The 24,102-nt window shown below is 60.6% G+C and overlaps 1 protein-coding gene across 1 annotated transcript in view; it reads left to right on the top strand.

Annotated features, from left to right (window-relative positions):
• Window positions 1-577: 577 nt before the first annotated feature.
• INTS3 (integrator complex subunit 3) overlaps window positions 578-24,102 on the top strand; it is a 37,921-nt gene continuing 14,396 nt past the window's right edge. The window contains exons 1-13 of the mRNA XM_084500403.1: window positions 578-1,196; window positions 3,351-3,434; window positions 4,331-4,414; window positions 9,104-9,217; window positions 9,435-9,519; window positions 11,048-11,114; window positions 14,521-14,665; window positions 15,521-15,650; window positions 18,707-18,804; window positions 19,579-19,770; window positions 20,710-20,797; window positions 21,323-21,402; window positions 23,340-23,431. Of these exons, the coding sequence (XP_084356529.1) occupies window positions 1,098-1,196; window positions 3,351-3,434; window positions 4,331-4,414; window positions 9,104-9,217; window positions 9,435-9,519; window positions 11,048-11,114; window positions 14,521-14,665; window positions 15,521-15,650; window positions 18,707-18,804; window positions 19,579-19,770; window positions 20,710-20,797; window positions 21,323-21,402; window positions 23,340-23,431 (1,358 nt within the window). The 5' untranslated portion in view covers window positions 578-1,097. The remainder of the gene's footprint in view (window positions 1,197-3,350; window positions 3,435-4,330; window positions 4,415-9,103; window positions 9,218-9,434; window positions 9,520-11,047; window positions 11,115-14,520; window positions 14,666-15,520; window positions 15,651-18,706; window positions 18,805-19,578; window positions 19,771-20,709; window positions 20,798-21,322; window positions 21,403-23,339; window positions 23,432-24,102) is intronic.

Raw genomic sequence — 24,102 nt, 5'->3', positions numbered from 1 at the left:
CCACGGGGTGGGGGTTGGGGGGGGTCCCGAGGGGGGTTGGGGGGTCCGGGGGGCTCCCGGGGGGGGTCCCGGGGGTCCCGGCTGTGCCCGCCCTGGGGGGGTCCCGGGGGGGTTTGGGGGTCCTGGGGGGGCCCGGGGTTGTCAGGGGGGGTTGTGGGGCCCGGGGGGGTCCGGAGGGTCTCGGGGGGCCCCGTCCGTGCCCGCCCTGGGTTGGGTTTGGGGGTCCCGGGGGGGTCCCGGGGGTCCCGTCCCCGCCCCCCCCCCCCGCGCTCACCCCGCGGCGCCCCCCGGCAGTGGGCGGGGCTCCCGCGCGGCCCGGCCCCGCCCCCTCCACCCCATTGGTCGCCCCTCCGCGCGCGGCCCCGCCCCTTCTCCCCTCCTCCCCGCGCTGCCACTCAAACCCCGCTCTCCATTTCCATTGGCCCACACGAGCCCTAGGGGCGGGCGCTTCCGGCGGCGGCCGCTTCCTCTTCCCGCCGGGCCCTCCCGGCCCTCTCCCGGTGACTTCCGGCCGGCGGCGCTGGGCGGGGGGCGCGGAGCCGCCGCCCTCCCCCCGCTCCCGGACCCCCCCCGGCCGCGATCGGGCCCTGCCCGCCGGCAGCCGCAGCCCCCCCGGCCCCCTCCCCACACCCGCCGGGGCCTCGTCCCCTCGGGGCTCACCGGGAGCCTCCGCCCCGCGCCCCCCCGGTGCCTCCCGGTGCCCCCCCGGTGCCCCCAGAGCCCGCAGGGGGGGGGCCGAGGCCTGGTCGAAGAGCAGCCCCCCGGTGTGTGCGCCCCCCCACCCCCACCCCCACCCCGTGTCCCCCCCTCCCGGTTCGCCGCCGCCGCCCCCCCCTCCGGTGCAGGAGCTGGGGGGGGGCTCCCGGGGGGGGTTTCGCCCTCAGCGCCCCCCCCTCAAAAAAAAAAAACAAAAAACAACAAAAAAACCACCCCCGGTGAGGAGGGGCAGGGCGGGGACACCGCTGGGCTGTGCACGGGGGGCTGAAGGGAGGGCTGCTGCTGGCGGGTGAGCCCCCCCCCCCCCACCCCGAGACCCCCCTCCCAAAAAAACCCGGTAGGGACCCCCCCCCGTTAGGGTCCCCCCCCCCCCGGCGGCCATGGAGCTGCAGAAGGGGAAGGGGGGAGCGGCAGGAGGAGGAGGAGGAGGGAAGTTGCTGGTCTCCACTCTTCTGGATGCCAAGGATGAGTTGGAGGAGGTAGGTGGCCGGGGGCGGGGGGGGGTTGGGGGGGGGGTAGGGGGTGGGCAGCGGGCAGGGGGCACCCCCAGCAGCCCCCCACACTCAGCACCCCCCACACATACTGGCCCTGTGTTCTCAGCCCCCCCCTAGGGTTCCCTTCCTGCAGTGTGAAGCTGGGCAGGGGCTGGGGGCTGCCCAGGAGCCCCCCCAGGAGCCCTGCACCCCCCCTCCCGGCCCCTCTTCTTCACCCCTGGTGCATGGGGGGAGCCCCGGGACCGACCCCGAGACCCCACGGGGCCTTTGTGTCCCCCCCCCAGCAGGTGGGGGTGCGGAGGGGTTGGTTGTGTGGTGGGACACAGGGTGCGAAGCCCTCAAAGCAGCACGGATTGGGGAAAAAAACCTGCGGGATTTGGGTTTGAGGACAAAAAACGGGGTGGTGACGGGAACGGCTCGGTCCCAAAGTGCTCAGTGGGCCCCGTGTGTGCTTTGGGGTCTGGCCGGGGCTGTGCGGAGCCCTCCCAGCAGGGTCCGGGGCTGCCCCCATGGGCGCTGCGGGCAGAACCAGGGGGCTTCCAGGGAGTTCTCCCCGGTTCTGCCCCTGCCCTGCATCGAAGCCACGCTTCCAGCAAAAAGCTCAGCACCAAAAAACGACTTTGGGCATCGTTTGTGCTCCTGAGCGCGGCAGCGCCGATGGATGCAGCACCACGGGGTTGCTTCTCGGGGTAAAGCCCCAACGGGTGGGACGAGGAGCACGGGAGGAGCCGCGTGGGGCTGCACGCGTCGAGGGCTCAAAGGAACCGGGCTGCTTGGGGACAGCTCAGAGACATCTTGGGGACATCTTGAGGACACACCATCGGTGGCAGGGCTGTGGGATGGGTGTTTCTGTCTGGCAGCCCCCTGTGAGGGCTGCAGCTGGTGGAAACCTCTTGTCCCGGGTGTTGGAGCGGAGAAATCGCCCTCTCAGACAGCTGGGGGGGTTGGTTGGGCTTGGTGCTGGGCCGTGAGCTGCTGGAAGTGCTCCGAGGCTGGAATTGGGTTCTCAAACAGCTCGCAGCACGGCTCCCACCTCCTGCTCGGCCCCAGAAGCGAGCCCCGAGCCCATCAGCAGGGCTCGGATCAGAGCCTTCATCTGGCGCTGAACCTCCTCTCCCGGTGGCCCATTGGCTGCGTCACCTGCCAGCGACTCGTCTCACTCACACCCAGTCCTTCAGCCGCTGGGCCCTGTCCTCCCCTTCAAGGATCCCGCCCGCCTTACAGTGGGGATTTTCACGGGTTTTGCCCCATTGCTCCCGCATAAAGCCGGCCCCGGGCCTCCAACAAAGGCATTATCCCAGCCTTACTGACCGCTGCTGCTCTCACCCTGCACAGCCACTGACCCCAGCCTGAGGCCCATCAGCCCATCGGGGGGGCTCGGATCAGAGCGACTTCTCCGCAGCCCTTTTGATATGCGGAGAGGTTAATCAGGCCCCTAATTCTGCTAATCAGGCCCCTAATTTGCATGACAGGCTGGCATTTTAATCAAGAGATGCCCGTGCAGAAATAACCTCCTGGGATCCTGCCTGCTGCCCGCCTTGCACCACGTCCCCTGCTTGTCCCCAGGGCCACCAGGGCCACGTTCCTGCCACCACACCTGGGGTTTTACACGGGGTGGGGGCCGACCCCGCTGTCCCCACCGTGTTCTGCTGTTCCTGGAGCCGTCAGGGGGCTTGGGGGAGGCAGCGCAGGGGCTGCATTGTGCTGCTGAGGGCCAGCTTTGAAGCCAAAGCCATCGGCTACAGGTGAAATAATTTTCAAAAACCCTGCGGAAAACCACTCCGATCTCTCGAGTGGAGCAGATGTTGCCACGAGCTCCTCTGAAGTCACACCTGCACTGTCCCTGTCACACTGACACGTGTTGGGGTGGCCTCCACCGCTTCACAACCAGGGCTGCTTGCCTGGAAATATCCAAAACTGCTCCTTGTTCTCAGCCAGAACTCTCCAGGGCGTCGAGCAGCCCCAGCAGAAGGTTTCCAGGCTGCCAAGTGGCACCGAGGGGCCTTGCAGAGACCCGGGGCTGCTGCTCAGAGGGAGCTCGTAGAAATCAGCCTGGGCCTTGGCCTCGTGTCGAAATGACAGCAGAATTCCCATCGCTGGGTTTCGGGCCCGGCCCTGACGCTGGCTCTCTCCTTTCAGAGGCTGGAGCGGTGCGTGGGCATCGTCACGTCGCTGACCAGCGGGCTGTCGGAGAGGGAGGCCAACGACGCCCTCAACGCTCACGTAAGTGTCACCTCCTGAGAGGTCCTGCCTGCAGGAACGGCTCTGGGGGTGCTGCGCCCACACACATCGCCTGGGGGCAAGCACAGAGAGCAGGCAGGAGTCAAGAGCCTGGGGGACGGAGCCTGCTGCCTTCTCCCCGTTCTCAACCTCTGAAGGATTCTCAGAGCTATTGCGGTGAAAAGACAAAGCAGGGGCACTCTCATCCCCGCCTGGCAGCGTATTTGGAGGCCGAGCCGGGTGCAGCTCTCGCTGAGCGCGTCCCTGCCAGCCTGGAGCGCTGCGCACGTGCTCCTGGTGCTGTTGTTTCTCGTGTATTTTTGTCCTCCTGCACCGCTCAGGTCAGCTTTTTCTTGGCCTCCCGAACAGCCGGGCTCCAGCCCGCTGGAAAGGGCAGGTTCAGTCCCCCTGGTGAGGGATGGAGCATTTATTTCCAACTCGGCATGGCCTTAAAATACTTGCCAGCGGGCTGCAGACGTTACCGTATAAGGAGAACTGCCCTGTGACATCTTAACGGGCTCCCAGACTTGTTAGTTGTGTTTTTTCCACCCCAGAACACCTTGGGCTCTTGGAATCAGCAGGAAAACGTTGCCTCCCCCTTAATGGGGGAAAAAGCTGGCGGCTCAGGCTGCACCCAAGGCTTGGAAGCTCATGAAATGCCCCACGAGGACAGATGGGGGCTGCAAGGAGACCCCCACGGGTCCCCAGGCTCCTGATCTGCTGGGTTTGGGGTGTTTTGTTCAAACGGTGCCACCAGGAGCCCTGGGAGGCTCTCTGCACATGAGCCTCACCGGTGCGTACTGGTGCCGGGGAGACCTTGTGCGCTTTGTGTCCCCTTGTCCCTTTCCTCTGCCGTCCCCCGACCCGCTCACAGGCAGCGCGTGCTTTTTCTCTCGCAGATATGCAAAGGCACCTCCCAGCACGAGGAGATCTGCCTGGGCCTCTTCACTCTGGTCTTGACCGAACCGGCTCAGGCGCAGAAGGTAAGGCGCGCGCACGCCCGCTGCGAGCTTCTTCCCGAGGGTTTTTTTTGCTTTCCAGGCAGCCCGGGATCTGCAGAGGGGCTCCTGGGGAATTTTCTGGTCTCGTGCAGACACCAGCAGGCGCCTGGCTGCGGTCCTCAGCGCTGAGCCCTGTTTATTGTAGCGGGGCAGTGACTCTGCTTGGACCATTTCTGGTTTCGTTGCGTCCACGTGGCGCAGGCGCTGCAGCAGCTGCTGCTGGGGGAATGCAGACGCTGCCACCAGGGAAGGGAGCTTGGCTGGCTTCTTTCACAGCCCTAGAATTAATTGTTTCTCGTTGTGGGAGGCGAGCACTCAGTCTTTGAGAAACCATAAACCCTTTCCCGGCTTCTACCTTGCCTGTGGAGGCCCAGAACAGATTCGTGTGCTGGGGGCTGGGTGCAGATGCCTACAGAAATAATCGCTTAGACTCTCGAGGAGAAGAAACACGGCCAATTCCTAGAGAAAATTGCATGTCAGCAGCTGGCTTCTATTAATTTCGCAGACCAGGTTTAATTTTTAAGTAACTTTTTGATGCTGTTCTACGCTGTGATTCTACAACTGCTGTTAGTTACCTCGGTGAAGACGGACGCTTTGTGTTTTGAGGGCCTCAGACACGGGTTGGGCAGCGTTGCTGCTGGGTGGGGGAGCTCAGGGAGGGAGCTGGGATCGCTGCTCTGTTGGAGGAACCAGACCTAGCTGTAGCAGCCCAAAGGAGAACCCAAAGCACTGCTGGAAGGGCTGCGCGTGGGAAGAGGTGCCCGGGGGGTCCTCGTTTGGATGTGTTTCAGCAAGCAGGTGTTGAGCAGAGCTGGGGAGGGTTGAAGTGGACTCAAAGCAGGAAAACAGTGGCTGCAGCATGCCGTGCCGTCAGGGATGTGCTCTGAGCCCTGGCACTGTGCTGGACCGAAGGTGACTCATGCAATATCCTCTCCTGATTTAATCTCTGCTGCGAGGGCAGAGCTCTCCCTGCTGAAGCCGTGGGTCCAGGTCAGCTCCCGGAACGTGTGGCTGTCTCAGCGCTGCTGGGCGCTGAAGTTCCAGCTCTGCTCCCCAGAAATCACAGCTCGAAAGCAAAGCACGCTTCTCCTGGGAGTCTTTAGCCCCGGCTGCTCCCAGTGCTGGTCAGGTTGGGTTTCCTTCTGGCTGTTTCACTCTGCCTCCTTGAAGCCTGCTCGCACAGCCCCTGCCCTGCTGTCCTTCGGCTCCGGCCTGACTCTGCCTCGTGCTCCGGACACCAGATGTTGGACTCAGCTCCTTTCTGAGCAGCTGTGGCACAGGAACCACCAAATGAAATGCTCTTCTCTCCTCCAGGGCCGCAGCTGGTGGGGAGCACCTGGACCCTGATAGCTGAGCGCAGGTAGTGCAGGGTGCGTGGGGCAGGGGAAGCCGAGGCAGAGTGACTCCAGCGAGCTCCAGCGCTCAGTCTGCGTGGCAATCACACTGCGAGGGGCAGAGCAGAGCCTCTCCAGTGGTTTCCCCTCTTCAATTTCCTCTGGCAGGGGGCGAGCTGTCTGGCTCCGCGTGTCCCAGCTGCTGGCGGGCACCCGCGCACTGGGGTAATGAGACGTGGCTGCTCCTCCCGTCCTCCTGCTCTTGTCAGATCTGCTCTGGGGAGCGTGGCCCTTTTTCTCAGGGAGTAATTGGATCTGCTGGGCTCTGATGTCATCTGCTGTTGCCACCTGCCCTGTGTCCAGACGGCAGGGACAGGAAGCCCGGCGGTGATTTTCTGCTGGGTTTCGGGGGTGATTTTCTCCTTGCCTTCACTCCCGTGCCTACCAAGAGGGGTTAAGGCTCGCCTGGCAGATAGGGCACCTTGCGGGACTCCTGAGAGAGCTCTGAAATGGGCACACCACGGGCAGAGCTGCGTCCATCCTCCAGCAAGGACCTCCTGCAGGTCCTGGGCATGCAGCGCAGCCAGCCCTGGTCATCCCAGCCTCCGCACCTCTGGTCCTGGGGGAGGATTCCCAGCCTCGGGGGGCATCAAATCCCAGCAGGATGCGGTGGAAGTGGTGCTGCCCTGAATCGAGCACAACCCCTGCAGGCTTTGCTCTCCTCCACGAGCCCGTTGGTTTGCCCAGGGAGGAAGAAAAAAAGAAAAAAGTCAAGACTGCTGCAGCGAGCTGTGTTTATATTCAAGGGTACTCGTGTGCTCGTTGCCCTAGGAGCCAGGCAGGGCTGTGCGGTGCGTGCTGCAGCCCCAGCACGCCTGCAGAGGCATCTCCTGCCATCTGCTCGGGCATCTTGTGCTCCTTATCAGGCGCCCGGTCCCCGCGTGCTGCTGGGGCTCAGCTGGCCCCGTGGCCGTGCCGTCCCCCAGCTGCTCCTGCTGGTGTTTGGAGGTGCAGGCGCCACCGTTTCCTCCCGGGGGGTTGGTTACAGCATCTCCCTTCTCGGGAGGGGGCTGAAGCTGCCCCAGGAACTCGCCGATGGGGTGAAGAAGCAGCGGCCAGCCCTGGCGGTGGGCACGCAGCTCTCCTCCTCCTCCTCTTCTTCCTCCCCCCTCGTTGCCCTGACGCTGCAGCCGGGGGAGCTGAGCCGTGCTGAGCTCCCCCAGCTGCGAGGAGGGCCGCCTGGCCGCCTCCCAGCACCCGGTGACAGCCCCTGGTGTGTCACTTCGCCCTCCTCCGCCTGCCACCCCTCGCTTTAATTAACGCCGGGCTGCGGGATCAGAGGGCACGGAGCCCTCCCCGACAGCTCCCGACATCTCCTCCAGCAGCCGTCTGCCTGCTGGGGGGGGCCTCTCCCCCGCTCTGTGCCTGTTTTCTTCCCCCCACATATCCCTCATTTAAAGCAAACATTTATCATTTGCTCCTTCCTGTTAATTAAATGGCCTGCGCGACCGGCGGCTCCGATCTGCCGAGAGCGGGGAGGAGGCGACGGATCGCGTGCAGCCTTGGCAATAAGCAACAACTTCAGGTCCTCTCCCCGCCCCCTCGGCAGCCCTGAGGATTTTTCTCCGAGCACCTTTGGGTCCTCGCTGCCATCCTGGTGCCCGAGGCTGTTTAGGCAGGGGGCCGGTCGGGGCTGTGTGAGCAAGCAGGGAGGCGACAGGGCCGTGAGGTTGGTGAAAGGGGATTTGTGCTCCTCTGGTTGTGTCGGAGCAGGCGTCAGGAGCGTCCTTTGTGTGGGTTGTGTTGTGGTTTTCTGCCGTGTTTGGCGTTTTGGGGAAGTTGGCAGCGAGCGAGGTGAAGGGAGAGCTGCCAAACCTCCGTGGGTGCCGGGGTGGTGATGGCCTTCTCCTGGGACTGACACCGAAGTGAGTTCCTTGCAGCATCTCTCCTGGCTGCTCGCTGCAGCCTGCCAGGGTCAGCCCAGCCCATCGGGAGCTAATCCATGCTCTGAGCTGTGTCAGAGGACCTGGAAGTGGCTTTAAATGCAGAATTGGGCACCGAACCTCCTGCACAGCCACCAGAAATCCAAAAGGCAGGTGTGTCACTCAGAAAAGGAGCTCCAGGAATGCAGCAGAAGCTCCTGAGTGCCAAGAAAAGCTGCTAAGGTGAGAAGCGTTCACCTCCCTGCTGCTCCTCGGGGTGCAGAAACAAACCTGCCCGTGAGAGATGGGTGAGGAGCGGTGCGTGGTCACCCTGAGCCCGCAGAGGAGGAGGATGCAGGCAGGGCAGGGGCCTGACAGCGCTGGCGTTTTGCAAACAACGAAGGAAAAACCTTGAGTCTGGGCAGAGCTCGGGGGAATTGGCATCCCGGGCTGGCTGTGTCCCGGGCTGCCTCCTCGCAGGCATTTTCCCTGATGGATGTGCTGCTCCTCCAAAGGAGAGGCCTGATCCCGGCCAGGTAGCAGCCTGCGTGGAGACACCGAGTCTGGCTCTGCTTTGCGGGTACCCGTTTAGCATTTCAAAAGCAATTGGAGGTCCCCAAAAGACTTCACCTCTCGGGTTCTGATTTGTTGTGTTGTTGCTGTAGTTTTGTTTTTATTTCTGTCAGCAGTGCCCTATGAGAAAGGCAGGGAGAAAGCCTGAGCATGGGGAGCCGCATCAAAGGGATCTTTGGAGGCCTCATTAACTCTCTAAAGGAGGATGCAGAGAGCAGACCCCTGCTCTCTGGAATATCATGACATTTACCGGTGCAAATTAACATTCGTTCAGACCTCCTTAGCAAATTACTTCCTCGGCGCCCTCCACCCCCTGCTGCCCTGAGCCGAGGGGAAGGGAGAGCCAGCACCTTTGCTCTCTGGCCAGCATTTTTCCTGGCTGCTGGCCGATAAGGTCCTTCCTCCCCCTATCTGGATGGGGGCTGTTTATTCATTGATCCTTCCCAAGGACCGGTGGCTGTCTTTCCTCTCCGGTATTGGTCTCTCCGGAGCTGTGGCAGAGCCCGGGGAGGGCTGGGATGAGGGGATGGGGGAGGTTGTCGTGAGCCACCCGACGGTGTCTGTGCTGGAGTGTGAAACCTTTGGCCCCCAGGGCTGAACCCAGCGCATCCAGCTGGCATTTGTGATGCCCCGGAGGATTAATGGCTCGGCCTGGCCTGGCCCTGGGATGCTGATTGAGGTCACCCCACGGAGCCTGCCTGCCTTGATGTTCCTCCTTCCCTGAGATGAATTTATTTGCTGTTATCTGATCAGGTTTTGATTTAAAAAAAAAAAACCACCAACGGTATGTTTTCCATCGTGCTCCTTTATCTGTAAGCATCTCCTGCCATTCTCTGCTGCAGTGCTACCGGGACTTGGCGCTGGTGAGCCGAGATGGCATGAACATTGTCCTCAACAAGATCAACCAGATCCTCATGGAGAAGTACCTGAAGCTGCAGGACACGTGTCGGACCCAGGTGAGGAGAGGTCAGAGCCCCAGAGCCCCCCTCCTGCTGCCAGCCTGGCAGAGGACGAGCAGAGGGCGCTGGAGCCGGGGGGGCTTGGGGACAAGCTCCTCACGTCGTGGAAGGGAAATTGGGGTGGTGGCGTTTGCCACAGGGGCACCCGGGGTGTTGTGGGGAGGTGTCGTGGGAGGGTCTGGCAGGACCTGCGCTCACCTCTCCCCCCGTCCAGCTGGTGTGGCTGCTGCGGGAGCTGGTGAAGAGCGGCGTGCTCGGCGCGGACGGCGTCTGCATGACCTTCATGAAGCAGATCGCAGGTGGGTTCCGTGCTGCAGGCAGCAGGATCTGAGCTGCTCGTGCCAGCAGGCTGGGCAGGCAGCAGGGCGCGTGGTGGAATCGGATCCAGAGCCCGGGTTGCTGCACGGCCAGGTCCCGACAGGCTCCCTGCATCGCGGGACCCGGGACAGGCAGGAGCAGAGCTCGCTGGCAGGCACTCAGCCTGCCCCAACCTGTCTGGTGAGGAAATCTCTCCAGGAAGGATGGGGCAGAGGACAAACCCTCACGAGTCTGTTGCTCCCAACAGCCTCTACGAGGAGTGAATCAGAGAGAGCGAGCCAGGAGGCTTCTGGCAAATGCTGGAACAGGAACCAAATTAGTTCCTGCTGCTGCCAGCTTGTCGCGAGCACCAGGATCATCCCCGCTCCCTGCTCTGACCTGGGCGATGACAAGAGCTGTGTGGCCCATCAGAGATGTGGTGTGAAGGCAGGAGCTCTCGCAGGGAGCTGGGGCTGCCCGTCTGGAAGCCCGCAGCGTGTTCCCAGCGGGCCTGGTGTGAGCACCCCACACTCGTGCGCGCACACACGCCTTTCCGGATTCACAGGAACGGTGCCTCTTCCGTGTTCCCTGCTCAGCCCTGGTGCTGGCCACAGCGGGGGAATTAATGTCCCACCATAAAAACCTGACATTGTGTTTTTATTGTGCGCGCCCGTGACGCGGGGCTGGGCGGCCTGGATTGGAAATTGCTAGGTCTGCTCTTCAGGGGAGGAAGAACGGGGAGGGAGGGGACAGAGTCCTGAGCGGGAGCCAAGCTGTCCTGGCCCTGTTGTCGCAGTGTAAACAGAGCATTTAAAAACCCATCGGCGAAGGCATCCCTTGTTTCCCCTTGCTTACACCTCCCCGTTCAGGGCCCCCACAGTTCTGGAAGGACGCCGCCGCCTCAATTCTCACCGCATTTACGATGCCTTAATTGTCGTGACCCCATTGTTTTGGCCTGCCTGCTGCAGCAGTTCGCCGTGCCCCTGCCGCAGGAGGCCCTCGGCTCCTCGTGGCTTTGGCCACGGGCTCCAGCCTCGTGCCGAAGGGCCCCGCTGAGAGGGCGAGACTCTGCTTTGACACCTGGCCTTCGCTGGAGAGCTCGGGTGTTCTTTGCAGATGCCGTGTCCCCATTGTAGGCTCAGCAGCTGGGAATGTGTTTTTGTTTTGGTTTGTTTTTCCCAGCTACTGAATCTCGCCCCTTTCTGGCTTCTCCTCTGCTTTCCAGAAAGAATAATCCCTGGCTCCATATTCCAGTTCTTCTGCAGGATTGCAGTAAAGACTCCCTGATCCCCTAACAGAAAGCCAGTCTGCTGCCCTTCTAAGCACGCTATCAGCACATCTCGGAACAGCCAAGCGTGTGCAGCAGGCAGAGTAGGAGCAGACAGCAGGATGTGCTCCAGAGCCCTTAATTAGCTTCCCCTGGCTGGGGGTGCGGGGTCTGAAGCCGTCGGTGGTCCAGCTGAATGCGGCAGCAGAACCACACCGTTAATCTGACTGTTTTTTCTCTCCTGCATTGTTTCCCACTTTCAGGCGGGGATGTGACTGCGAAGAATATCTGGCTGGCCGAGAATGTCCTGGAGATCCTGACGGAGCAAAGGTACGGAGCTCGGGAGGTGCTGGCAGAGGCTGGTGCCATCAGGAGAGCAGCAGCCGGGCGTTAGGTGGCTGAGAGCGCGCCTCAACTGCCCGCCAGGAGGGTTTGTCGTCCTGCCCCGTGCACGAGAGGCAGGTTTGGGAGCAGCACTTGCAGCACCAGCTCAAGTGGGAGTGCGTTGATGGGGTTTCCTGTGCAAAACACCTCTACGTTCCCTTAACGTGTCACCAAGCACATTGCTGGCTGTGCCACGAAGCCCTCGCTCTCAAAGGGTTGTGTGTGGGAGCAAACCTACACGGGGTTTGGAGAGGGGCTGCGTGCCACGCTAGGTAGGATGCTCTGCCCGGGCTGGTGCCTGTCCCGCAGCCTCCCGCGGGCGTTGCAGGAGGACACGGCTGTGCCGCAGCATGCAGCACCTGGGCCGTGCCACGGCAGCACCCGGCGTGCGGAGGAGCACGCGTGGCCCCCGAGCAGCATCCCAGGAATATTTTCTTCCTGCGTTTCCTGAGCTGCGGGGGAGGTGTTCCTTTCGCAGGAGTAGGACAGAGTTAATTGCCCAAAAAGCTTCCTGTGTTTAAACAGCTCCTGCTTCGTCGGGGCTGCAACTTTAATTTGTTGGGGACGAGCCATCTGGGAAGTATTGTCCTGTGGGTTCAGCATTGTCCTTTGTTGGCAAAGCAGCCGCTAATTGATGATAAGCAGAATTCCTCGCTGCAGCCCTCAACTGGGCAGAGTCATTATTTTTAAATAGCCTATAGCTTTTCACCAAGCGCTGTCTATAATAGCAGCGATTCTCCTCAAATCGCTTATTACTGTGGTTAACAATCAAGTTGTTAAAGCATTTATTTGGCCACGGCTAACAGTCCTGGTGATTTGTCTCCGGGATTAGCTGTGCCGATGCGCGCTGCCGTGAGTGCCATCTAGTGCCCTGCTGCACGGGCTCGCTGTAGGAACCGTGGAGAGACCCTCCGAGATCTTCCAGGCTTCTCTGACCTTTGCTCCTTGGCAGCATTTCCCCGGCTCCCTTCGTGCTAAGCTCAGCTCTTCCATTCCCAGCTGCTTCCAAGCTTTACCCGCTGGTAACGTGGTCTCGCCGTGCGCTGGTGCTGCTCGCTGCTGCCAATCCGCGCCTCGGAACATCCCCGAAGCTCTGCTTGTCTGGCCAAAGCACGTTACAGCTCTTGCCTTGCAAACGAGTAACTGCAAACAGCTGGACTGCGGGAGAAACAGCTTCTTGCTGGCGATTCGAGTCCACATCTGGCCTCGGGTCTGCAGGAGACAGCCCAGCGCACTAAATATTCGCTGAGCTCGATGACTGAAGGAGCCTGACAGGAGCAGATGTGGAAGGAAAAGGCTCGGTCCCTGCTGAAGGTGCTGCTGGAGTGTCCGGGGAACATCCTGCAGCAGCTCAGAAACCCTGCACGAGGAGAGCTGAGACCTGGTAGTGAGCCCAGGGGAGAACCTGCAGCTCTCTGCGGGGATTTACGCCCTTTGATCAGGGGGAAAGGCAGAGCTTTAATTAAAGCCACGCATGTGAAGAGCTGATGCCACGTTCAGAGTGTTGAGTGCTTGGTTTAATTAAAAGCAGTAACAACAAAGCTGCTGTTCAAGCACTGGAGGGGAGGCCACTCCACTCCCTCTCGGAAGCCAGCCGATAATTTCGCTGCTAACGGCTGCGCAGCGCTTCCTCCAAGCGTTTTCATCTTCTCTGCCTGCCCGATCGATGAATCCTGGGGCTGTGGGTGGCTTCTGACCCCCCCCTTTGACAGCATTTTTCTTATCTGCGCGGCTCTCATTGGGAAAAGGGGGAGATGCTGACCTGACAGCCCCCGGGATCCCGGCCTTAATTACTCCCACATCCTCCCTAGACGTAACCTCGCGCAGCGCCGCCTGGCCACGCCGCCCGGCCGCCTAATTAATCAGCTCCTCGCAGCCAGCTCGATGCAGCGAGAAGAGCCTGGGAAAGCAAGCACTTGTCACGTCTTCTCGGGCTCCCCCCGGTGATTTAGGGCAGCTGACTCATTTGCCACCGGGCTGGTGTCTCTTCAGGTGGCGGTGGCGTTGCAGCTGCCGCGCGCAGCGGTGCCACTTCTGCGGGGCTCTGATTTACGGCCGGCTGAGCCGGGAGATGCTGCGGGTTCTCCATCACGCAGGAGGCACCGAGCCGGCCTGGCCCGTTCTTGGCATCCAGCGCGAACAGCCAGGCTGACTCGGTCGTTTTTACGGACCCAGAGTATTTATTGTTGCAGTTAGATAAGGGAGGGTGAGAACGCGGCACACCCAGCAGGCAGGGCGCTCGCGGGAGCCGCGGCGGCTGGCGGCCGCGCTCTACCACGGGAGCAGGGCTGTGGCGCCCGCCCATACGACTGGGAAACAAATCTGCTTGCAGAAAGCCATCAGAGCACTGCTCGGTGAGCTGCCTTGCCCTCCGAGGGTGTAGAAGCAGAGCATGACCGTGCCTGTGGGCACTCGTGCTGCTGGCGAGGCTCACTGCATCCTCTCACCTCTGTCCTGCTCCGAGGGGGATGGATTCCTGTGCTGTGCTGTCTGTCCTGGTGCGGTTTCCAGACCTTCTCTACGTAGCTAGATCCGTCCTCTCGCAAATCAGCACATCTCCTCATCCCCAGCTCTCTCCTGGGTGGTTGAGATGGGGCAGCAGCAGCTCTTCATCCGCCCCCGAGCTCCACGTGCTGCTCCAGCCAAGGAAAAGGGACAAGTGCTGATTTCTTTGCATCCCTGCTGCCGTGCTGCCGCTCCCCTCGGGCAGCACAAGGGGTGGCTTTCCGCTCGGCAGCGCCACGCGCCTCAGCTACGTGCGAGGCACCTGCTTTGTGAGCAGCCCTTTGAGGCAGGCAGCGTGGAGCCATGCCCATGAGGGAAGGTCTTTTGTGCTTGTCCTGCTGCCTTGTGTCTTGCTCGGTGCTGAATGGCTGCAGAGACGGGAGGAGATGCTCCTGTGGCAGGCAGTGCTAGCGTCGAGGCCGAGTCCGTTCGTGGAGCTGCTCCCTGTGCTCCCCCTGAGCATGTTATCGTTTGCAGTTGTGAGTAGCTCAGTTTGTTGTGGCTCTGAGCACTTCTGTTGCCCTGGAAATCTAACCCAGCAGCTCCTGTGTGTGTCTGCCACCCTGCCACAGAGCTTGGGTCCGAGCCCCTGGCTGGCAGACTGTGATGGGACCCTCCACGGGGGAGGAAGGGGTGGCCTGAAGTGTAACAAGAGCTGGCACAGAGGTGGTTGTGGAGGGCAAACAGTCGGTGGGTGAACGTTTTCCAGGCTGGAGTCCCTGCCCTTGCTCCTTTCCTCAGCACTTGGTTTCTTCTGGTCTCAGTCTCTCTCTCTGTATATAATTTCTTGTTGTGGTTCCCTCTAAGATGTGGCTGAAAATGTTTTTTTTTTTCCTTCCTTTGGCAGAGAGTGGGTCCTGAAAAGCAGCATCTTGATAGCGATGGCGGTGTACACCTACCTGCGGCTCATCGTGGACCACCACGGAACATCTCAGCTCCAGGTGCTCCGCCAGAAGGAGGTGGATTTCTGCATCTCCCTCCTCCGCGAACGGGTGAGCGAACTGGGGGACGGCTGGGAGGGGAGGCCTGGCTCCCTGGGGTGGCTGTGCCTGCCTGCGTGGCGCTGCCTGTGCTCCTCGTGCCCTGCTTGTGTAGGAAAAGCTGGCTCCTCGGGGTCACCCCAGCGTGCACCCTGCTGGCACCGGTGCCTGGTTTGTTCCCACCGCAGGCTGTGAACAGCTTTTGAACCATTTTGAGTAGGCTGCCTCGTTCCAGCCTGTTCTATTCAGGCCACAAGGTTTGAAACCGTTCCCTTGCTGCTGCTGTGGTGCCTCGGTGGTAGTCTCAGCTTAAAATAGCCACAGGAATATCAGCTCCTCCCTTAGGGAGGCAGCTGGTAGCCTCGCAGGCTGGTGGAGAACATGATAGCCAGCTCCGGGCCACTCTTAGGCCATCCCGTGCAGGAGAAGCCACCAGCACCAGGTGCTGGCTGGTGTCCTTGGGCTCAGCATCCTCACCCTGCGGGCTGTGAGGTCCCCGCTCTCCCCTTGCTCCGTGCTGGGCAAGAAGGACCAAGCGCGGAGTCGGAGCTTCAGAGACTGGCTGCGGTCCTGGAGACAAAATGCCAGATTTATGGGCTGATTGTTTGCTTTGCAAGAGAGGGAACATTTTAAAATAGCCGTTGACCTTCCCGCCTGTCACCCTGCCTCTCAGAACCTACTCACTTCAAAAGAGGGGCAGGCTGCCAGGGGCAGGAGTGTAGATATTGTGCAAAGAGTGAATCATCTGGAGCCGGCGGTAAGGTTGAAGGACTGACTGTTCCTCCCTTCCCCTCCTCCCCCCAGCGCCTTCCCCCTGCTTGGGAGCAGGTAAACACTCGGTGAGACTTTTTCCTCTTCTTCCCCCAGTTCATGGACTGCTTCATGGTCGGCCGTGACCTCGTGCGGCTCCTGCAGAACGTGGCGAGGATACCGGAGTTTGAGCAGCTCTGGAAGGACATCATCCACAACCCGCAGGTCCTCAGCGCGCAGTTCACAGGTAGGCAGGGCCAAAGGGGTGGCCGGATCCGTCCTGCCCTGCCCACGGGCAGGGAACAGCCCCTGCCGTGTCCCCAGTAGCCCCGAGCCACCCCGTGTGCCTTTGGCAGGCTGCTGACGCCGCTGTCAGTCCGTTACAAAGCAAAACACGCCGGGCATGGGGGCTCTTCCCAGATGCTCTCTTAGCTCTCCCTGCACGCTCTGCTCTATAATTACCCCGTGTGATCCCACCTCCGTCGGTGTGGGGGCCCACGTGGCTGTTTGCAGAGCCTCTCTCGCTGCTGACTAGGAGGAGATGCCTCCAAAGGCAGCTTGCCGCTGGCTGCAGGGGGCTTTGAAGAACGGGTGGTTTGAGGGGGACGTAAATGCAGCTGGGCCACAACAGTCACGGAATCGTATTGCCGGTTCTGGACTTCACGCTTCCATAACCACAATTCGTGTTTTTAATCACCTGATTTATAAGCAGAAGGCCAGAGATATAAAGTGTCTGAGCTCTTCAGACTCTCCAGAAGAGACCTCAAGGAACCAAGACGCCCAGAAGATGCAGCAGCTGACACTTTCTAAATGGGTTTTCATTTCTCCCAGTAGCTTTCCACTCTTGGTGTGTCAAACGCGCAGCTGTGAAGCACTCTGCATAGTCTGGGTTAAAATAGATGTGATGGAGAGAGTGTTACATTTATAATTTTTATTGCTATAAATTATTCACTTCACTAGGGGCTGTCACATCATTATCTGTCTGCAGCAATTCGAGGGAGCCTTTGGAAACGGGGCTTTAAAGTGTTCTTTGCCCACCCCCCAGTGCCTGCTCTCCTCTCAGGGGCCGTGTTAGCGTCACTTTAAAGATCTCAGATTATGCTGAGGGAAACTCGCAGCACATCATTTGATTAAATGCTCCTTAAGCTCTGCGATCTCTGGCTTCTTCTCCATCTCCAGAACCTCTCCTGTCATGGCCGGTCTCTGCTGAGGTTTGCCAGCTGAAGGGCTGCAGGGACCGAGTTTTCCTCTCTGGGTGTCGGAGCTGGCTCGTGGAGGCAGAGGAGACCTGGTCCTGCCCTAAGGGAGGCTCAGCCCTGCCTCTTCTAACAGAAGCCTTTCTATTAGAAGCATTCCCAGTTCAGTCTGGATCTGTGCTCATGCTTCTAGAGCATCCTGGGGCATCTAACAAGCATCTCTGTGGCTTCTCTCCCTCCCCACACTGGTAGGGGCAGCGGTCGGGGTGATTTTCCTGGTTTGCTGCAGTTTTAACCAAACGACCCTACAAAGCAATCCCTGACATTGGCGCTCCCGACTCGTTCTCTGCTGACAAGCAGCAAACTCCCTGCAGCTTTTGCCCTTTCTCCTGCGGTTCTGTTTTTCTCCTGTTTAGCACCGCCACCGCCAGCCCGCGGCATTGCCCGCCGATGCACAAAGGTGAGACAACGCCTGGGCCGTGCATGTGCTGCTGAGCGTGTCCCCGTGCAGTTCCTGCTGCGGAGCGGTGGCGTTTTACCCGTGGCCTTGCAGCCCTGGGTGCGGCGGGGAGAAGCGAGCTCTTCCTGGCTGTGCACAGCAGCAGCCTCTGGGCTTTTCCTCCCCATCCCGCAGAGGACCCTGCAGCCGGCTCGGGGGGCTTCAAGCAGAATCTCATCTGTCCAGGGCACTCATCAGGGCTGTTTCCTGATTTTTGGTGCAGTTCTGGCCACGCTAATGACCCAGCAAAATAGTCCCTAAGCCGGGGCTGATGTTGGTGCTCCTGACTCATTTTCTGCTGACAAGCAGCAAATTCCCCACGGCTTTTGCCCTTTCTCCCGTGGTTCTGTTTTTCCCCTGTTTCACACCACCGCCAGCAGCCGGGGGCATTGCCCGATGATGCACAAAGGTGAGACAACGCCCGGGCATGATCCATAAAGCCAAGACAACGCCTGCGCCTGGCTCGTGCTTCGGAGCCTGCTCCCCAAAATAATTCCCCTGCAGTTGGCCTTTTTCATAGGACTTATTCTTTGCCCTCTTGCCGCCTGCTGAGAGCGTGCCGTAATTGCTCTGCGAGGTGGCTGTCAGCCCCAGCAGCCGCCGGCACACGCTCAGCTCGGTGCTGCTCTGATCCAAGCCAGGCTCGCTGAGCTCTGCGCTCCCGTGGCTGGGGCTCGAGCCCAGCAGCACCGAGCTCCGGGTTCAGGATCCGTCCCTCCGAGGGACGTTGTGCTGGGAGCTTTTCACCGGCGAGGTGTTCCTGTGGCCGTGCAGCCTTTCTCTGAGCTCTGCAGGAGCTTCCAGCCATGCTCCCTGCTCTGAAGCTTCCCCCCAGCCGTCCCCCAGGTGCGACCTGGCTGCGTGGTGCAGCAAAAGCCCCCGAATGGGGAGGGCGAAGCGCACCTCCTGCCTGCAGCATCCCCGGCGCCCGCCTGTCTGCGGCGGAGCTGGCGGCCTTGTAAATCCTTCAGGTCTTGCCGAGCGGCAGCAGAGCCTCTCTGCTCAGGTCATAAATTCCTCCTCTTCCAGCTGCCCGGGAATGATGAGTGGCTCTTGCAGCCTCCCCTTCTGCTTTCCTCCCCTCTGTTCTTTACGCACGAGTTGTTTTTTTTCTTATGTCTGGTCTTCATCTTCACATCTGGGCGCCTTTACGCCAGGGGAGGAGCTGGACTTCGATCCTGGTAGAGCCCTGGATGTGGGCTCTTTTATGCCAACCCTGCTTTTTGGTGCCAACTGCTCCATCTGAAACCGCCAGCTGGGGTGGGACGAGTGGCAGGGACAAGTCTAAGGTCATCTTTGTGCCTCCTGGCAAGATATGGGAGATGTACTGTGGTGGTTATAGCTTGCACCTTGGTGTCTGGGCTTCCTCACCCAGACCTTACGCCTGCCTTCTGGTCACTGATGTCCCCACTGATCCCTGGACAGATGTTTTAGTAGACCTTTCAAGCCAAAATCATGATCTCTTTCCAATGCTTGTGGCCGTAGGGAAATAGAGCTTAACGCTCTGACTTGAACCCACTGAGGACGTTGGTAAATCCCCACGCAGATCCCGTTCGGTGCCATCCGTGGGGTCTGTGCAGACACTGAGCCCCGTCTGTCTCTCCCCAGGTGTCCTGCAGCTCCTCCAGTCGAGGACTTCTCGCAAATTCCTGGCGTGTCGCCTCACCCCCGACATGGAGACCAAGCTGCTCTTCATGACCTCGCGGGTGAGTCCCCTGCACTCGCTCGGGGTCCTCTGCCAGCACGGGGGAGGAGGGTGCTCATCCCTAACAGGTCCACCCTGCACCAGCTCCGTGCCCACGTGGGGACAGGGAGCAGCACACCCACGCCTGCTGCTGCCACGGTTCAGCAGGGAAGGTTTCTGCGGGGTGAAACGGTGCAAGCAGCTAAAAGGAAAGGGCTGTCCGGGGCTGGTACAAATGTTCTTTGCTTCTGGCATCTAATGGCAACGAGAGGAGGGAAGACTGCCCAGCAGGAGCTGATGTAGCTGGGCCCGAGACATCCCTGCTATTCATTAAAAGGCACAAAACGGCTTTGCAGGGGAACATTGCTCCTGGCTGGCCGCTTTCCAAGGCGAGCGCTTTCTCTGAATGGCTGCGATGCGGTGGGTTATCAGGGCTCTGACAACAGCAGCGCTGTTCGAGAGAGGCCAGGAGCTGCGCTGCGACAGCACGGGGGTTAACCCTTATCTGTGCTTGCACGCCAGGCAGGGCTGCTCCCCCCTCGCCGGGCTGCGCCGCGTGCTGCGCGCAGGGCGTGTGGTCCCGTCCGCTCGGCTGGAGGCGCGCTGCACAATGGCCCCTTTGCTTCCTCCAGCTCTCTGCCAACGTGGGGCTGGTGGGGAAGCAGGGCGTGAAGGGGAGCCTGCCAAAAGAGGCAGCTTGCAGGAGGGCAGATGAGCCCGTTGGTGGTTCTGGTGTTTTTTTTCTAACCTTTCCCCGAGCTCTGAGCAAAACCCGTGGCTCCCCCTTCCCCTCCAGGTGAGGTTCGGCCAGCAGAAGCGGTACCAGGACTGGTTTCAGCGGCAGTACCTGTCCACCCCCGACAGCCAGTCCCTGCGCTGCGACCTCATACGCTACATCTGCGGCGTGGTCCACCCCTCCAACGAGGTGCTCAGCTCCGACATCCTCCCGCGCTGGGCCATCATCGGGTGGCTGCTCACCACCTGCACGGTGAGTCCTGCGGGCCAGGGGCACCCTCGGCTCCTTCTGCCCGTCCGGCAGCTCGGGGAGCACGTTCTTCCAGCAGTAATCTGTAAATTATTCCCAAGTAAATTGTTCCCAACCTCCAGCCAAGCCTGAGAGCGGGTCACGGAACTGCGTGGGATCCCGTCCCTGCACGGGGAGGGTAACCTGCTGATGCTGAAAGCTGCCGGGGAGATGGGGGTTAGGCTTTGCTGGCTGGGCTGGAGGAGAGTTGCAGAGCAGCAATTAGGACGTCGGTCTTTGTTCTGGGCTCTGCATTCCAGTCCTGGCTCTGCTGCATGGTGGAGCCTTTGGGATTGGCTTTCCCAGCATGAACTTCACCGTCTCACTTCTAGCTTGTCACGCACTTTGCTTTTGTGCCTGGACAAATCTTGGAGGCCTCTACGGTTAAAGCAGGATGTGAGAGCACACAGCCCGAGGCCCCCTTACAGCCTCGATCAGGGCTCCCTCCTCCCAGGCAGTTCCTTGTCCCTCCCAGCACTGCACTGTGCAGCGCCTGTCAGACAGCAGAAGCTGGAGAGGAGGCTGCTGCTGTGCCTGTGAACGCGTGGCAGATAAGGCCAAACGAGATGCAGAGTCCAGTCCAGCACCACTGCAGGCTGTAGCCCCGCAGAGCATGTGGCTGGTGTCTCAGTCTTGGAGCTGCCTTGCCCTCTGCTGCTCTGCTTATTCTGGCTGGAGCTGCCTTCAAAGCTGGCAGATTTCTTCAGGAATTTCCCACCTGGTCTGAAAACCCACCCAGAGCAGCAGCAGGAGCCCAAGGGAGCTGGAGCCAGCCCTGCCTTGTGCTGGTGGTGGGGAGAGCATCTCTGCCCCTCCTCGTGCAGCAGCAGGGCCCGGCACGTTGGGTGTGCAGAGACCGGTGCTCAGCACTCACTAATTGACTTTTTTTTTTTCCTTCTGTAGTCCAACGTTGCTGCTTCGAATGCCAAACTGGCCCTGTTCTATGACTGGCTCTTCTTCAACCCCGAGAAGGACAGCATCATGAATATAGGTACCCAGAAACCCATCTCTGAATGGGGTCAAAGAAGGGGTTAACGGCTTCCGGAGCTGGTGGAGCCAGTGGGATCTGGTGGGGAAAGCCCAGCAGATTATCTCCAAAGAGCATCAGTTCCCTCCCCTGCCCTGAGCTCCCGGGGTCTGGCAGCTTGCAGGGGAGCTGCTCTGTTGGAGCCCCTTTTAATTGTGGCTTTCGCCACGTGGCAGCAGCAAGCCTCTTCCCCGAGGTCCGTGGCCAGCCCCAGCGTGTCCCTCCCTGCGTGCCTGGCTGCAGGGCTGTCCCCAGGCTTGGGGCACGTGCGTGGGGACTGGCAGAGCCCTGCTGCTGCCCGCAGGGAACCTGCTTTGTGCCTGCTGCTTAAAGCCCAGATGTTATTTAGGAGCTGGATGAGGGCAGGGGTGCAGAGGAGCCAAAAGAAGGGGGTTCCCTCTGCAATGGAGGGGCAGCAGGGTGGGGGAGAGAGGAGGGTGTTGGTATTTTTGGGCTCTCAGCACGGTGTGCCCTGCTCTCTCCTTCCAGAGCCTGCCATTCTCGTGATGCACCACTCCATGAAGCCTCACCCTGCCATCACCGCCACGCTGCTGGATTTCATGTGCCGGGTGAGCCCCTCCTGCCTCGCTCCCAGGGGAGTTCCCTGGCTTGCCAAATGAGTTGCGTGACCAGGGTTGAGTGGTGGTGGCTTTGAGAGCAGGGTCCACGTGGTCCCTCTGCCACCAGTGGGACAGGGACTCCTGTCCAGCGTGAAGAGAGGATGGTGAGGAGGAAGGGAGCCCCGTGGGCCATCTCCCTGCTGCCTAAACCACCCAGCTGAGCAGAAGTCATGCTCCAAAGACAGCTGAGAGAGCTGGTCACTGTGCCAGCCCCTGGGGCTTGGTTTAGCCTCATCTGCTTGCTCCTGGTGCACGGGAGTGGAAGTGTGCTGGGCAGGAGCCGCTCCCTTAGGGATTGCAGCCGTGCTCTCCTCTGAGCCGTCCCCGCTGCCCATTGCTGGTGCCCGAATGCGTTGGGGTAGGTCGGTGCCTTCCCTCCTGTGCTGAAACTGGCTGGCTGCACAGCCTGCTCCCCACGAGCTGCCCCTCGGTCTGTGCTGGACAGTCCCACAGGGCAGGCACCAGCAGCGCAGCCACAAGCAAGGCAGATGTCTTCACCCCCCAGGGAGTTCCTGGCGCAAAGGCCGCTGCACCCCGCAGTGAGGGCATTTCAGAAATCCCTAAAGCCAGCGATAATTGAGCTGCAAAACAGTGTCATCTCACTTCAGAGAAACAAACAAACAAAAAAAGCTGTTCCCCCCTTCCTTTTTTTTTTCTTTTCCTGCATTCCTCAGTGCATCATCTGGTTTTGCACTGTGCCTCTCGATTGCGAAACAGCCCGCGGAGCAGCTCTGAATCTGCCGGCAGCCCAAGAGAGCCCTTTTAACCTCCCCTTACCTATGCTAAATTACGGAGGGATTTTTCCCCGACTGGTCTGCCAGGACCATAGTCAGGCACGCTGCTGTGGAGGCTCAGCTAAACGATTTGCCTCTTCAAACCAGCCACCAGGGGCTTCTGTGAGTCCGTGTGGTCTCTTGGTAAATCCAGGGCTGTTTCTGGAGCGCTGAGCCCCGGGCCCATGTGTCGTTCATTAATGGGAATGCCACTGTGGGAACCCGTCTAAGACTTCCCATCTCTGCACATAAACCCTTCCAGAAGGATGAGCATTAGGAGGAAAAAGGCTTCTGAATTGTTCCCTTTGGTACCTAATGAAGTGCTTGGCCCAGCGAGGTCCCCTGGGGGTAAACAGAATCTGTTTGCCATGTCCCCCAGTCAGACCCATCACCTCCCTTTCAAAGCAAGGCCCTGCTTGGGCAGCAGCTACAGAGCTGCCTGTGCCCCTCAGCGCTGGGGGCAGCGGTGCCAAGAGGGCTGCTTCCAGTAATTTGGTCCCGGGGAGGGCTGATGGAGTTCTTGGAAGCGGGGTCTTTCTGTGGCATGAGCGCTGGAGGAGCTGCTCGTTGCATCACTTTTCCTCCCTCGCGCACAGCGCCGCTCGCTGCGCTCCCATCCCGGGGCTGCCCGCGGCCAAAAGCAACTGCTGCCTTCTGGCAGAGGATCTGGGTGGAAGGTTCCCGGGATGACCCAGATTGCAGGGAGGAGTTGTCTTCCTCTCGCCAGAAGCAAAGGACTGCGTGTGGACAGGGCTGAATGTTGCTTGGGGTGTCTGTCTCCTGTTCGCCCTGCGCCTGCAGCGCTCGCTGCTGCTTGGAGCATGGCTCTGGCAAGCCCTGGAGCATCTCAACTGCCCGGGTGCTGCCTCGGGAGATTTCTCATCCCTGGGGGATGTGCAGGCTGGTCCTGTGGGGTAAGGAACCAGAGGTACGGGGCGGTCCTCCCTCTGTGCTCCATCCCCGAGATGCTGCACTCACGGAGCTCTCCTGCTGCCCCTCTTGGTCAAGAGCAGCAGGGGTTTGGCCCAAGAGTTTGTGCCACGGACCTTGGCTGGTCCCGGCTGTGTCGGGGAAGGGCTGGTGGCACTGACGTGGTCTTTCTCTTGCTTTCAGATCATTCCCAACTTCTACCCCCCGCTGGAGGCTCACGTGCGGCAAGGCGTGTTCAACTCCCTCACCCACATCGTGGAGAAGCGAGTCCTGGCGTAAGGCAGCCCTGAATTTTGCTGCATCCAGAGAGCTGCTGTGCAGCAGCCTTCCAGGGCCCCGCTCTCACCAGCCTAGTCAAAATGAACCTCAGTCCCTGCAGGAGGCATTCGTATTGCATACAACCCGTGGAATAAGCCTTAGCTTTGTCTTTGCTGTGCTGGGGCTTGTGCTGAAAGCAGTCCCTTGAGCCAAGGGGTTGGGGCAGTTAGGAATGCTGCAGCCACTCAGCCTTCCTGGTCGCCGAGCTGAGCAGCCTTGCTGGTGGTGCTCCAGCCTGCAGATAACTGCAGCAGCCACGTTCCCATCCTGGTGAGGCCTCTTCTCCCCTTCCCGTGCGCCTGTTGGTGACACGGGTCTCGGTGGTGGCAAAGCGAGGGCCCCCCAGCTGCTGTACAGGAGGGAAGGTGGCACCGTGCAGGCTGTGGTGTGTGGGACGAGTCAGAGCCCAGACAGAAGGGAGGAAATCCTCGGGCACGTGCAGTGGGGAGCAGCTCGGCACGGCCCAGATGAAGGCTCATCCCTGGCTCATCACGCTCTGGAAGTGTTTGGGGCTCGTTCCCCTCAGCATCCAGAGGGGCAGGGTTGGGGCAGGAGGCTTTGCAGAGCCCAGCACAGCTTTTGGGGCTGGTAGCAAGCTGCCAAATGAAGCTGTGGAAGGAGGGTGGCC

This window comes from Aythya ferina, assembly GCF_964211825.1.
Source record: "Aythya ferina genome assembly, chromosome: 29".
Classification (NCBI taxonomy): domain Eukaryota; kingdom Metazoa; phylum Chordata; class Aves; order Anseriformes; family Anatidae; genus Aythya; species Aythya ferina.
The sequence above is the reverse complement of the archived record's forward strand: the minus strand, read 5'-3'. Positions and strand labels throughout refer to the sequence as shown.